The sequence below is a fragment of the Sciurus carolinensis genome, chromosome 7 (genome assembly GCF_902686445.1).
Source record: "Sciurus carolinensis chromosome 7, mSciCar1.2, whole genome shotgun sequence".
Lineage (NCBI taxonomy): Eukaryota > Metazoa > Chordata > Mammalia > Rodentia > Sciuridae > Sciurus > Sciurus carolinensis.
In genome coordinates this window covers 72,557,413-72,570,101 of record NC_062219.1, presented here as the reverse complement: position 1 = coordinate 72,570,101, position 12,689 = coordinate 72,557,413, and the positions used below count along the sequence as shown (strand labels likewise).

The 12,689-nt window shown below is 39.0% G+C and overlaps 1 protein-coding gene across 1 annotated transcript in view; it reads right to left on the bottom strand.

Annotated features, from left to right (window-relative positions):
- Mdn1 (midasin AAA ATPase 1) overlaps window positions 1-12,689 on the bottom strand; it is a 163,787-nt gene that overhangs the window by 43,735 nt on the left and 107,363 nt on the right. The window contains 13 exon segments of the mRNA XM_047557902.1: window positions 223-458; window positions 1,125-1,398; window positions 1,615-1,776; window positions 4,140-4,845; window positions 5,505-5,614; window positions 6,416-6,803; window positions 7,176-7,390; window positions 9,525-9,695; window positions 10,311-10,437; window positions 10,745-10,976; window positions 11,330-11,540; window positions 11,893-12,013; window positions 12,203-12,360. Of these exon segments, the coding sequence (XP_047413858.1) occupies window positions 223-458; window positions 1,125-1,398; window positions 1,615-1,776; window positions 4,140-4,845; window positions 5,505-5,614; window positions 6,416-6,803; window positions 7,176-7,390; window positions 9,525-9,695; window positions 10,311-10,437; window positions 10,745-10,976; window positions 11,330-11,540; window positions 11,893-12,013; window positions 12,203-12,360 (3,111 nt within the window).

Below are 12,689 nucleotides of genomic sequence, written 5' to 3'. Positions count from 1 at the left end.
TGAGGCAATGTGAAAAGTAATTCTTAACAAACAAAATTAATGCAAAACTATTAAGTTTATCCTGCAGTTAGTGAGTAGCATCTCAATGGTTTATTGTTCTTTAAATCTTTGTTTATATATACAAATGTGCAAGGGAATGCCCTCAGGGATAGTAAAAGGCCACATTCCCAGGGGAGTTAAGGTCCTGTGGAAAGTTCATCCCTTCTTCACCAGCTGCCCTACCTGCTCAAGCGCGGGGTGTTCCGGCCAATCCTGCAGCAACTGACTGACAGCCTCTGAGAAACCCTGAAGCAAAGGTTGACACTGTCGTGCTTCTGGCACATTGGGGTGCTGGTAGAAATCATACGGTCCATCAGGTTTCACCCTCAGGTCTGAAGCTGCCTCCTCAAAGAGGGTGTTGTGGGAAAGGGTACAGGCCAAAAGTTGACTGCCCAAAAGTTGGTCATTCAGTTCAACTCCTGTGAAGGTAACAACATCATGATAAAGTCAGGGAACTCAAGTGATTTATTAGTAAGTTACAAAGATGTCAGAAATAACTAACTGGGAGAATAATGAAACAGGTATTTTAATGCTATTCTCTCCCAAAGCAACACTGGTCAAGATAACTGTGACCCTAATAGCACAGTAGCTACCACAAGCTTTCAAGTTTTGGTGAAGAAAGATATGCCTAAGTATAAACAAAAAGGTTAAATTGGATGCATTCAATTTCAGTTTTTGTAGTGATTCAGGGTCAGTAGAAAAGAAGTTAAACCCTTCTTCCTACTTGCATGGAACATTTCTTGAGGTCATGTGGGAAACTGCATCAAAAATAACTATCAAACTAGATTCTGTGATTTTGAGTTCCCAAGAACACTTCCCAAGGGAAGTGGAAATAATGCTGAGGAAAAAGATCATGTAAACTAAGTTCATATCTTTCATCCCAGAGGATTCAAACAATGAAAATTCATCTTATTGCAGGATTTTAAATCACTTTTTAAAATTTGTATAAATTCTTTAAGCTAAGGAAACTACTGATAAAGAATTAAATGAAAATGGCGAATTTATGATTTTAATTGTTCAAGAAGTAGGGATTACATTTATTCGTTTTGATTTCCTAAGGGTAAAGCAAAACTAAATTGCCGTACCCATCAGTGGGTAGAAATGTGTTACAAGAGATGCCCCGGTCTGATAGCAAGATGCAAACAAGCTGAGGTAGTGCTTTGCTTCATGTGGCGGTACAGCCTGTTGGTACCACAGGGACCTAGCAAAGTTGAGGCACAACTGCTGGTGTATCAGCATCACTGCTTGCATTGAACTCTGGGAAAGTACAGCTGGGTCTGTGGGTGTTTCCTCTTCTTGTCCATCTAAAGTTCCTTTTTTCTCCTCAAGTGTTGGCTCTATCAAAATATCTGCGAAGTCCTATAAACAGCATTAGAAAAATTAAACATAAAATCAGAATCTGGTTATAATGAGCCTAGAAGGAAGACGAAGAAAAAAAACATGAGCCACAAAGAAAATGAAGACTTATATGCACTGAAATATATTAAAAAGACTACCATTCACAGCCATTCAGAGGGAATGTATGTGGCACCAGGGGAATTCATTCCCAAACAAATACTGACACCAGTGCCCTACCTTTTCATGTCGTGGGAACTGTTTTCTGAACTCCTGCTCTTCCTCCTCTTCCTCACTTAGGGTGGTCCTAGAGCTCCTGCTCCTGAATTTGTACAGGCTGCTTTCCTGCTCTGCCTTCTCTTGGGCTATGCGTTCCTGTTCATCCCACTCATTGATGATCTCCTGGAAAGACACGTGGGCAGAGGGCACTTGAAATGAGCACAGGCAAGATTTGTTCTTAGTTACTCATGAAATGAAACCACCATGGCTCAAAAATGAACAAAAGTCAATATCTAAGAAATTAAATTTGATATAATAAAGAGAAAATGAGCTTTCTTTTCAAACTCATCAGTAAATGGTTTGCTGAAAATTTCCTCTTGTTGCACTACTAAAATTTAAAGATTTAAAAATGTGCTGTAATGGAGTTATTATGAACTTCCTATGTCAAAGGATTAGTGTTTTGTACCAAGGTCAGTGTTTTAGTCAGCTTTTTTGCTTCTGTGATTAAAAGGACCCAACCAGAACAATTGCAGAGGAGAAAAGGTTTATTTGAGTGCTCCTGGTTTCAGAGGTCTTAGTCCACAGGTTGGCTCCATTCCTCAGGGCTCAAGGTGAGGCAGAATATCAAGGCAGAAGAGTGTGGCAGACAGAAGCAGCTCACATGATGTTCAGGAAGCAGAGAGAGACTCCACTCTCCAGATACAAAATATATTCCCCATAGCTATGTCCCCAATGAACCACTTTCCCCAGCCACACCCCACTGGCCTCTAGCTACCACTCAGTTAATCCCATTATGGATTAATTCACCAATTAGGCTACAATCCAATGATTTCTCCTCCTAACCTTCTTTGCACTGTCTCAGACATGAGCTTTTGGGGGACACCTCACATCCAAACTATAACAGGCTTAGTGTTGGCTATGTATGGGTTTCAATTCAGACTGCAACTCCAGGAGCTGGTTCAGGGTTCAGTAAAGGAAAACCTTCTAGGTCCTGGATGGTCAAAGGGCACCAACCAGACAAAACTGGATTGTGTTTTACCAGACACTTCTTGAATTCCCCACTACCTCTAAGACTTTAGGTCCTTAAGTTGGCAAAAACTATAAATTCAAGGAACTGTCTAATGTGGCTGAGGGCTAAGGTACATTTACTATCAGAAGGTAATTTGTATTAAAAGTCCAAGAACTATGTTTAATCTCTGTCCCAGTAATTCTGATCTCCAGAATTTGTACCCAAGGATATGGCCATATGTCTGCTTATTATGACACTGTTATTTTTTCCAAAATAATAAGATTTATTACATACCACTATAAATGTACATAGATAAGAAATTAGTTAAATGACTTATGGTATACACATGATAGAAAATTAGTCACTAAATATATGAATACATAATGAGAGGGAGAGATAATTATTAAGTCCTGTTAAGTTTTAAAAAGCAAGTTATAAAACAGAATGAGCTTTTTAGTACTCTGCTATATATTTTGTAGAGCTCTAGCATTTTAAGAATGTGTGTCAGGGGCCATGGACATCACAGAAGTTACCTTAGCCAAACAACTCTTTGATCTGCTAAATACTGGTTCACTATGCCGAGAAAGATTTTTAAGGCACTGTTGCTTAAAAAAAAAAAATCTGTGAATCACTGGGATGCATTATCTCAAACACTGTATTCAGACACGCATCTGTAGGAATACACACATATATGTATACGAGCTTAGAATGGGATATACCAATAGGTAAAAATGGCAGGATTATTAAAAAATCTTTGCTTATATTTGTTCTCTTCATCATATACAGTGACAATAAATTACTTAATAAGCGAAAACAGTTAATTTTGTTTTTAACAAAAGTTGATACGATTTATGTCATAATCACCATAAACAAAGTCAAAAGACAACCAACTAACTAGGAGAAAATGTTGGCAGTTCCAGGAATGGTGGCACTTTGGGTGGCAGAGGCAGGAGGATCACAAATTCAAGGCCAGCTTTGGCAAATTAGCAAGATCCAGTCTTAAAATAGAAAAAGGTATGGGGATGTAACTCAGTATAGAATGCTTGCCCAGCATACACAAATCCCTGAGTTCAATCCCTAATAACACACACACACACACACACACACAATGCAGTGTATATCACAAATTAAGGGCTAATATTAACATTAAAAAAAAAAAGGCCAGGCACCATGATGCAAGTCTATAATCCCAGCAAGCTGGGAGACTTGGGTAGGTGGATCACAAATTCAAGGGTATCGTTGGCAACTCAGTCAGAGTTTTTCCTATTTCAAGGGGAAAAAAAAAAAAAAAAGGAGAGGATGGGTATGTGGATTAGCGGTAGAGCAGCACTGCTGGGTTCAATCCCCAGTACCAGAAAGAAAAACAAAACAAAAAACCCCCAAATCTGGTAGTTAAGTAGAAAAAAGAAAGGAACAGAGAAGAGGATCCCTATTCCCCAACACTGTCTCTACATCTGTAGGGTACTGCTAATGTTCCACAGGCTGGCCTACTCCTTTAAGAAGGGCAGGCAGGACATCCTGCCATACACCGGCTTACCTGACAGACATGCCTGAGGAGTGACAGGGCCCTCTGATCCAGCTCTCCCTTGCATAGGACATGGGAATGCAGGTAAAGAAGGGCATTCATCAGCAGCTGTTCCCGGGTGGGGCAAGGTTGCTGGCCCTTGCCTTCTGGTTCCTTTCCTTCAGAGTGGTTAGTGGTCAGCTTCCTAAGACCTCGAAGCACCTCCTCTGACTTCACTGAGCACAGGGCATCCGCATGAGCATAGTAGGTGGGGAAGGTGGGGCCCACTGATGGAAAAGCCAGCAGAGCCATGGCCAGGGCTCCCAGCCTGTCAGCACTGATCACACTGCTGTGGAGTGAGGTGTGGACCTCAGATGCCACCAGCCTCATGCCATGCTGCAACTGTAAGATGGATGCCTGTAGTGGAGTCACACAATCTGGATAGAGGGCATATTCTTCCCCCAGCCTTTTCCTGAATTGGTGGTGTGACTGCTGCCAAGAGGCCTCTTCTTTTAGTAGGCTCTGGGTCACCTGGGCAGACCGTGGCCCATCCACATGGAGGACTTGCAGCAGCCGCGTGAGCAGATCCTGAACAGCAGTGGCCTTGGCAATGCTGGTGACATAGTGGTGGATCTCCTGCACCAGAGACTCATAGGCAGGCAGCTGGGGTCTGAAGGCCTGCTTCTTTGACAGGCTGCAGATTAAGTTCTCTAGATGACTGATCCTTTGGGGAAGTAACCTGAAGGCAAATTAATACAATGTGCAAATTCTGTCAGAAAAACAGCAGCAAATCTGAACTGAGCCTTCATCTAGGAAAATGGAATGAATGAAAACTTATCAACTGCCAAGAAATAACATGAGAATGATACTGACAATTACAGTGAAAATGGAGAGTGTCTGTACAGCACTATCTTATGCCACACATTGCTAACACTTTAGATGCATATCTCACCTGAAGGAGGTACTGCAAGTAGCCCCCTTTTGCTGATATGGACATTGAGACTTAATGGCATTTACTGAGCTACCTTATTGTCTATAGTCAAAGGAAGGTCAGGAAAAGATTGGAACTCTAAGGTAAAGGAACAGATCTATAGACAAGAAAAGCAAAGAAATACAGTGCACGTCACTGCATCCAGCTTCTTCCATGTTGAGGAGTAGCTCTGGCTTCAACCATCTTGATCCTATGTGAATCCACACCTTGAATGTCTTTCCCCTTCTCTTAGGACATATAATTTTCTTGACTATAATGAAGGATTTGGGACCTCACTGCTAACATAGTTTAGAGATGTACATCACTTCACTAACACTACAATAATATTACAAAAGTCAGTCTTATAATGTCTTTTTTAATAGTACAGATAATAATCTCTAACACAAATAACCACTTTGCTGCCTTACCTGATGTGAGGATGAGAATAATTGATCATTACTTCATTTTCCAGGTCTCTTCCAGTTTGTAGCTGAGATAACAAGTTCTGGGTCTTCCATTCACACTGCAACTGATGTAACTAAAGGAAAGGAGAAAAGAGAAAACTGTACTTATGATCATACACAAGAAAAAAATGCCCTGGGAATGTATATAGCAACAGGACAGAAGGAATCTGAATTCCTGAATGATCTAAGGACAGGTGGCTCTGCTCCACTGAACTAGATCACTTACCTCAGAGTTATCAGGTGGAAGAAACTATCTTACTCATGCCACTAAACCTCAGAGTCTTTTTACAACAGCTTAGCCTTTACCCCAACGAATATAACATTCCTTCCTCATCATATAGTACCAGTATGTCATTATCTTAATGCATTCAATTCTTGAGTTTATTTGGAAGTTCAAATAGCAAGAGATACTATATTATTTGAATTAACTTGATTTCTGAGTTTTATACAACACACACGAAAACTTCAGAAATCTTAGGTTATAGAGATACTATATCCTACCTAAAGAAGTAATTCAAATCCAAATATCCCAAACCTAGTTCAGTTAGAGAGTCTGGATAGTGAGGAATTCCACAATTTCTCTGACACTGCCTCAGGTGTGGCCCTCTACTACTTGCCCTCTGCTTATTGCACCTATTGGCAGATATATCAGAACCTTCAGAAGGTTCTCTCAAAGAGGAAGTCTGAGTCTACCTAGAGGAACTCTCAAAGAGGAAAACAGTTTTAAAACAGACTCATGGGAAGTCATAGGCAGTTCATGCGAAATAATGCCTTTGCTGATCTAATTTGCTAAAAGGGAGTACAAGGAATAACACCCTAAACAAATCCAGTGCATCAGGGACTGAACACATATTCCAAACTCTCGCCTCTCATACCTCCTCCTTGGCATACTTGAGCTTGCATTCCCTCTTCACTGCAGGGTCGAAGCATGCCTGGGGAAGCCAGGTCTGAATCTGGAGCAAGCCAAGGCTCACCCAGAGGCTCCCACGCTGGGCTGGCTCAGGCAGGTTCCTCTTATTCTCCCCTTCCCCAAAAAAGTGGTGCAGGGAGGTGAGAAATAGGCAGAGCAGTTCCTTGGGCAGGGCCTCCTGACCAGCCATGTCCCCGAGAGTTTGGACCACATGGTGGAAAGCCTGGCTGTCTCCAAGAAGCAGCTGCTCACAGTTCTGTATGTACTCCTGCTGCTGGGGTTCTGGGAGCAGCTCTGCAAGACCCCCCAGGTGTCGGCACAGCACTAGTCCCTGGAGCTGGGAGTCTGTGTGTCTGTGGGGACAACAAGGAAGCACTTAAGGAATTGCTGGATCAAACAGGATCACCTTTTACATACTCTCATTCTTTCAGTAAATTTTAACTGCAGATTGTACTGTTAACATTTAATAGTTGAACTTCAGTTCTCATATAATCTTTTTATATGATTTTTATAAGCAGCATCTTCCTGATCACAATATGCATAAAAAAAAGAACCAGATAGCTCAAGATGGCTTTGTCATTGACTGAAAACATGCTGACCCACACAGAAAATACTCTCACCTTCACCCACCAAAGTTAGCCACTTCAGAAGTAGTTCTGACTGAACCCCTGCTAGAGAACATTCAGGAACTTGATGAACTACTCCCAGGGACAGGGAATCGGTACCTGAATTCTGCTACTGAAGGGATAACCATATTGGTCCAAAGCAATGAGCTGATGTCCTGGAGCTGCTGGGCTCTTTCAACCCACTCTCCCAGTGTGACATGTGAAGAGGATAGGACTGGGAGGCCACTCACATCCCAGGGACTTGCTCTGCAGCTGCTAGTCAAGACTTCAAAGCAGCACTTGGAGAATGTGGCTCTACAGAGACTGCCAGGGCCCTGAGGGACAGGAGAAAAAGAGTATCTTTCAGAAATTAACTAAAATAATTTCGACAAGAAGTACTGGGACATCTTCAAGGAGGAAACAGAATAAGGAGGTTCAGAATAAGGAGGAAAACATCAGCCACAGATGGGACAAGAAGAACAGGACGGGGTGAGATGTTAGTAGCCTTAAAGGAATGTGGACTGCATTCTCTAGGAAATGAGCAATGAGCGCTTTAGTAATATACCAGAAAACCCCAAATCCAGGGAATCAGGGAGACCATTCTTGTAGTAGGCAGGGAGATGAGAGTTGGAGGCAGGGAAAGGAGTTACAAGGCAAATATAAGAGCCAGACATGAAGTCTGCCAAGCTTGCATTCACTGGACTATTAATTTGGGACTCAGTAATTGCTGTCTACAGTAAAGGGTTAGGTGGTCAAAGACATATGATAGAAAACAAAAAATAGAGTATACCCCATGCAACTCTTAGGGATCCAAATTTGTTACTTAAGGTGTTGAGAGATATTTTACAATGAAGATAATAATTATGATAAGAGCAACAGACCAGAGCTCAAAAATAATTCTGTGAACATTTGTGGGATTAAGGTATATGATAAAGGTGGCTTTTCAAAGGCAAATGGAAAGGATTAGTCAAAAATACTGTTTACAAAGTGATTTTTGGATCTAGTATGTGTAGAAAAGAAAAATGTGCATCCCTTCCTCACAAAAAAGATAAAAAAGTTCAAATGAATTTGAACTTAAAACAAAAACATGGGAGAAAATATGGGGAGACTGTTTTAACTCTAGGGTTGTGAAGGAAGACAATCTTTTAAAAAGCATGACACTAAAACCCGAATGTAGAAGAGACTGGCATAGTTAAAAAAAATCATTATAATATTAATATATAAGAAAACATAATTTGAGAGACAACAGAAGACTAGAAATATACTTTGGATCTTATGAAGAAAGGATTAATATCCATAAAATATAAAAAGATCTTTAATAAGTAAAATGACACTGCACAACCCAATGTTTTAAAAACTGGACAAGGAATACAACTGAAAAGTTGATAGAATAAAAAGGATCAATAAACATAAAAAGATGTTCAATCTTAATAATCTAAGAAGCATAAATTCAAAGAGGCTTTTAAATTGTAGAATTGACAATAATTAGACATGCTAATTAATCTAGCCTGGTAAGCACGTGGGGAACAGGCCCTTATACAGATGAGGAGTAAAACTGTACTCTGGTCCTGAACCTTCTGTGGTGGCCCAGAGTTCCAGGACTTCTGTCTTGGCCAGTTCCTTGTATATTTACAAAGTAAAAAAAGCAAAGCACCTCCCCAGAAAGGCTGGAAACAGTTATACAAAAAATATGTATTTGTATATATTATTTATTATATATGTGTTTTTAATATCAATCACACTGACCATGGGTTAAACCACAATTCCAAAAACTCACCCACCGAAATATTCAAGACAAATGCCAATTTTAAGAGAATAGTAAATGTAGGTATGCTTTTAAAAGAGAAGGAAAAGACAACAAATCTCAAAACTTATCAAGAGGAAAGTGATTAAATAAATTCTGGCATGTCAATACAATGACATGCACAAGCTGCAATGGCATGCACATTTCCAAGACATATTTGTGAACGAAGAAAGTATTATTTTTGTTCCCACGTACATTTATGTTGGATGTGGTGGCATATGCTTATAATCCTAGTTTCTTGGGAGGCTAAGGTGGGAGGATCTCTAGAGCTCACAAATCTAAAACCAGCCTGGGAAACATAGCAATACCCTATCTTATAAGACAAAGCAAAACCAAAAAAAATGCATATGTATATAAACAAAGATACAGAGTAGAGTGGTTATTTCTAATAAATTAAATATACAAATATTTCTATGGTTAAAATATTTTATAATTTAAGAAATGAAGACTTTTTAAAGGAAACTTTTGTGACTTTAACTCAGGATTGCACAAATCATTTAAGATGAAAAACACATTTTTTGACAGTACACTTTTTAGCATCATGAAGAAAACAAAGTATCAAAATCACCTATTTAGTCTATGTCTTATCCTAGGAATAAATGGTAACTGTTAGAGCTACTGGGAATTTTTTTTAACCTTCTACCATCAGGTTTATGCCAACAAACCTTTAATGTGGAGTCCAAAAGGGACTTGGGCATTTCCCTCTGCTGCATACTGGGCAGAGGGTTCCAAGTTAGCCAGTACTCTGGATTTGTGGTCACAGTACTGCTCCAGAAAGACATGAATGTGGAATTAAATAACTCGGACCACAAACAAGTAATTTCTTCAGCAGATCCCTAGAGATAAAGGAATAATTAGTTAAAAGAACTTTGAGAATGATTCCATAAATTATGTAATTAGGTCTTTGTCTTCTAAGATATAACCAAAACTAACAGGGGTTTAAAGATATTAATACTAAAATCCTAATTCTCTGCCAACTTGCACCTCTTGATTAAGTCATGTATTTTGTAATTTTTGAAGATTATTTACTTTTAAATTTTTTTACAGACTGCATTTAATCACACTAAGATAAAATCTGTCTTCATAAGGCTGTGTGAGAAAGTATAAGTAAAACAGGTTGCACAACTGTAATAATACCAAAAGAAATAAATGCTCTTATATATATATTTTTTGAGCAAATGGAAAATTTTTAAAAAGCAAATATTTTCACCTCACTTCACTGGAAACCAAATGAATACTGCTGTGATAAAAAATTGTGCAATACCACTGTAATTACTGCAAAAGACATTCAAAATTCTCCTACATTAAGAGGTAATTCAGATAAGCCTGGGGATTACAACATGCAATTTTGATATTATATATACAAAATTGTTTGGCAACCAACCTGCCATAGAAAATTTAATCAGTCAGTGTAAAAGAGGCTTATTTCCCTTTCTGATTTTGGTTTTTACCTTCTGATGATGCAGTAAAGACCAGAGAACTCGAAGCTCTTGGGGAGCAACTGGTGTGTGCTTAAGACAAAATGTGATGTGATGTCTTATCTCCTCCTCTATCAGAGGTTGCTGATTTTTACTGGACCTGTTCCAAAAATACACAGGGAGAGGCTTGGGTTTGGACTATCAGTGAACTACTAGAGAACTGATTTGTGAGGGAAGATGGAACACACAAAACTTCCGGTACATTTTTTAAAATAAGTAACTCTAATGGAAAAAATCCTAGTGACTCTTAGGGGAGAAATAAAGGATCTTCAAGAAGATGTGGCTTTCAAAAGTGGTGAGTGACTTTACTGTGCCTCAGCAACTATTCCTCCTTAAGTTTGTGCTTTGTTTGTAATACAGGATACATAAAACAATCTATCAAGAAAATAACTGAAAGAATGGCATACCTTCTTAAATAAGCCTGCGTCATAAAATCAGCTGTCACTTTGTATTGCCAAAGTGTAGCCAAGTATTCCACTGCAGGCCACAACTGCACTCTCCTGGTGAGTTGGATTAAAGAGGTAAAGTCTGGCTGGGGCAGGAAGGAAGTTTCACCATGCTTTTTCTCCGGAAAACCAAGTGAAAGTCCTTTGGTTTTTAGTTCTAAACACTGAGCATTCACAAGATTCTTCAACTCATCTTCAGTTCAGACACAAAAGAAATATTATATTAGAGAAGAGATGGTTAAGAGTCCAGGGTCTATATTCCCAACAGTTGGCAAAGTGACTATGAGTTTAACATGAGTTAATCAGAATTAGGTTGCTTAGCCTAAGCTCTAGGTTTCTCATTTGTTTAATAATGACATTAATTCCTGCAAAGTTCTAGTGATGAAATTAAACAATATATGTAAAGTTTAGCTCAAAGACTGTCACTTATTTAATGGCATTTATACTACACCAAGAAAGGGAAAAAATCTAAGGGAAAAACTTATTGGCAACAGGGAGGAGAACATGCTGAGTGCTGACAGTCAAACAAATACCAGAATATATTACCTAGGTTGACATCTTCTAGAATATTAGCTCTGAGGATCAATCCCCAGGCCTGCAGGAGACTTTTCCTTAATGTCCATTCAGAAGCAACAACTTGGAGACGATTTATGTCTTCATGCCATCCACTTTCTCCAAGGACAGGCAACTGCTCTCTGATGGCAAGGGCTTTGTTAAGGATTCTCAATTGTGAAAAACACTCTACCACCAGCTTGTCCTGAAACAATAAAACCCAGGTGAACCTATTAGAGAGCTGAACTGTGGTCTATTTAGCATCCCAGATAAATCTGAAAAGAAACTTAAGATTTTTTTTCATGTTTCTAGAAAACACAGAGTTCCTTTATTATATTGCTCTGGAGAGATTCTAGAGTAATAAAGTTAGAGGTCTATCCAGGTTTAGCATCAGGAATAAGTAAAATGATAACATTTAACAAATTCATTAGCAGCATTCATGGAAGTTATGAGTTAAGCTTTGTAGTAGGGATTAGTCTGGTTGAATGCCAGATCCCAAGTGCCAGAGCTTCAGAAGAACCTGATTCTTTTTATTTACTGCTTATTTCCAGGTGTACCTTGAAAGGAAATGGTCGTCCCAGGAACTTCTGCAACCTCTTTATACCGGTGAAGCCACCAGTTGGGCTACCCAGACAATTCTGAATATGTTCTGACACAGTCTGAACCTCTTTAAAATATCTTTAAAGGGGAAAAAGAGCAGAAGGGAAATAAGGGGGAAATGTTGTATAAGAAAAAAGTCATTTACATTCTATATTTCACTATAATATGCCAACACAATAAACCAAAATTAAACAAAAACAGGAGTTTTAATTCCAAATCCTCTTATCTTTATACATATTAACATTATTCCCTAAATAGAAGTCTTACTTGTCTTCATGATCCATCAGGAGTTGGGGAATTTGATGGACCAAATGTTTTAAAACCCAGTGCCAATGGAGAGCAAGTAAAGCCAGACCTGGAGCATCCACTTTTACTGTGTCAGCCACAGTCCAAAACCGGTCCCGCCATTTCAAAGAACCTAAGATCTAAAAACAAAATAAGCCAAGACTGCTCACACACATCTCTTGAAAGGACTCAACTTACATACACAAAAGGGCTTAGGCTAGACTAGAAAATTCGTTAAGAACATTAAAGCAAACAAAATAAAAGGTTTTTCTTTGTACTTTAAGTATGAAGCTATTACTTTAGAGAGAATTAAATTACTGGGTGATACAATTAATTGTACATATAATTTTATAACAAACTGCCAAATGTGTTACAAAGTGAATGTGGTATTTTGTATTACAACCAGCAGAGTAGAAGTGTCTCAGTTGTTTCATTTCTGTCCCAGTCACTAATTGCCAATCACTTGTTG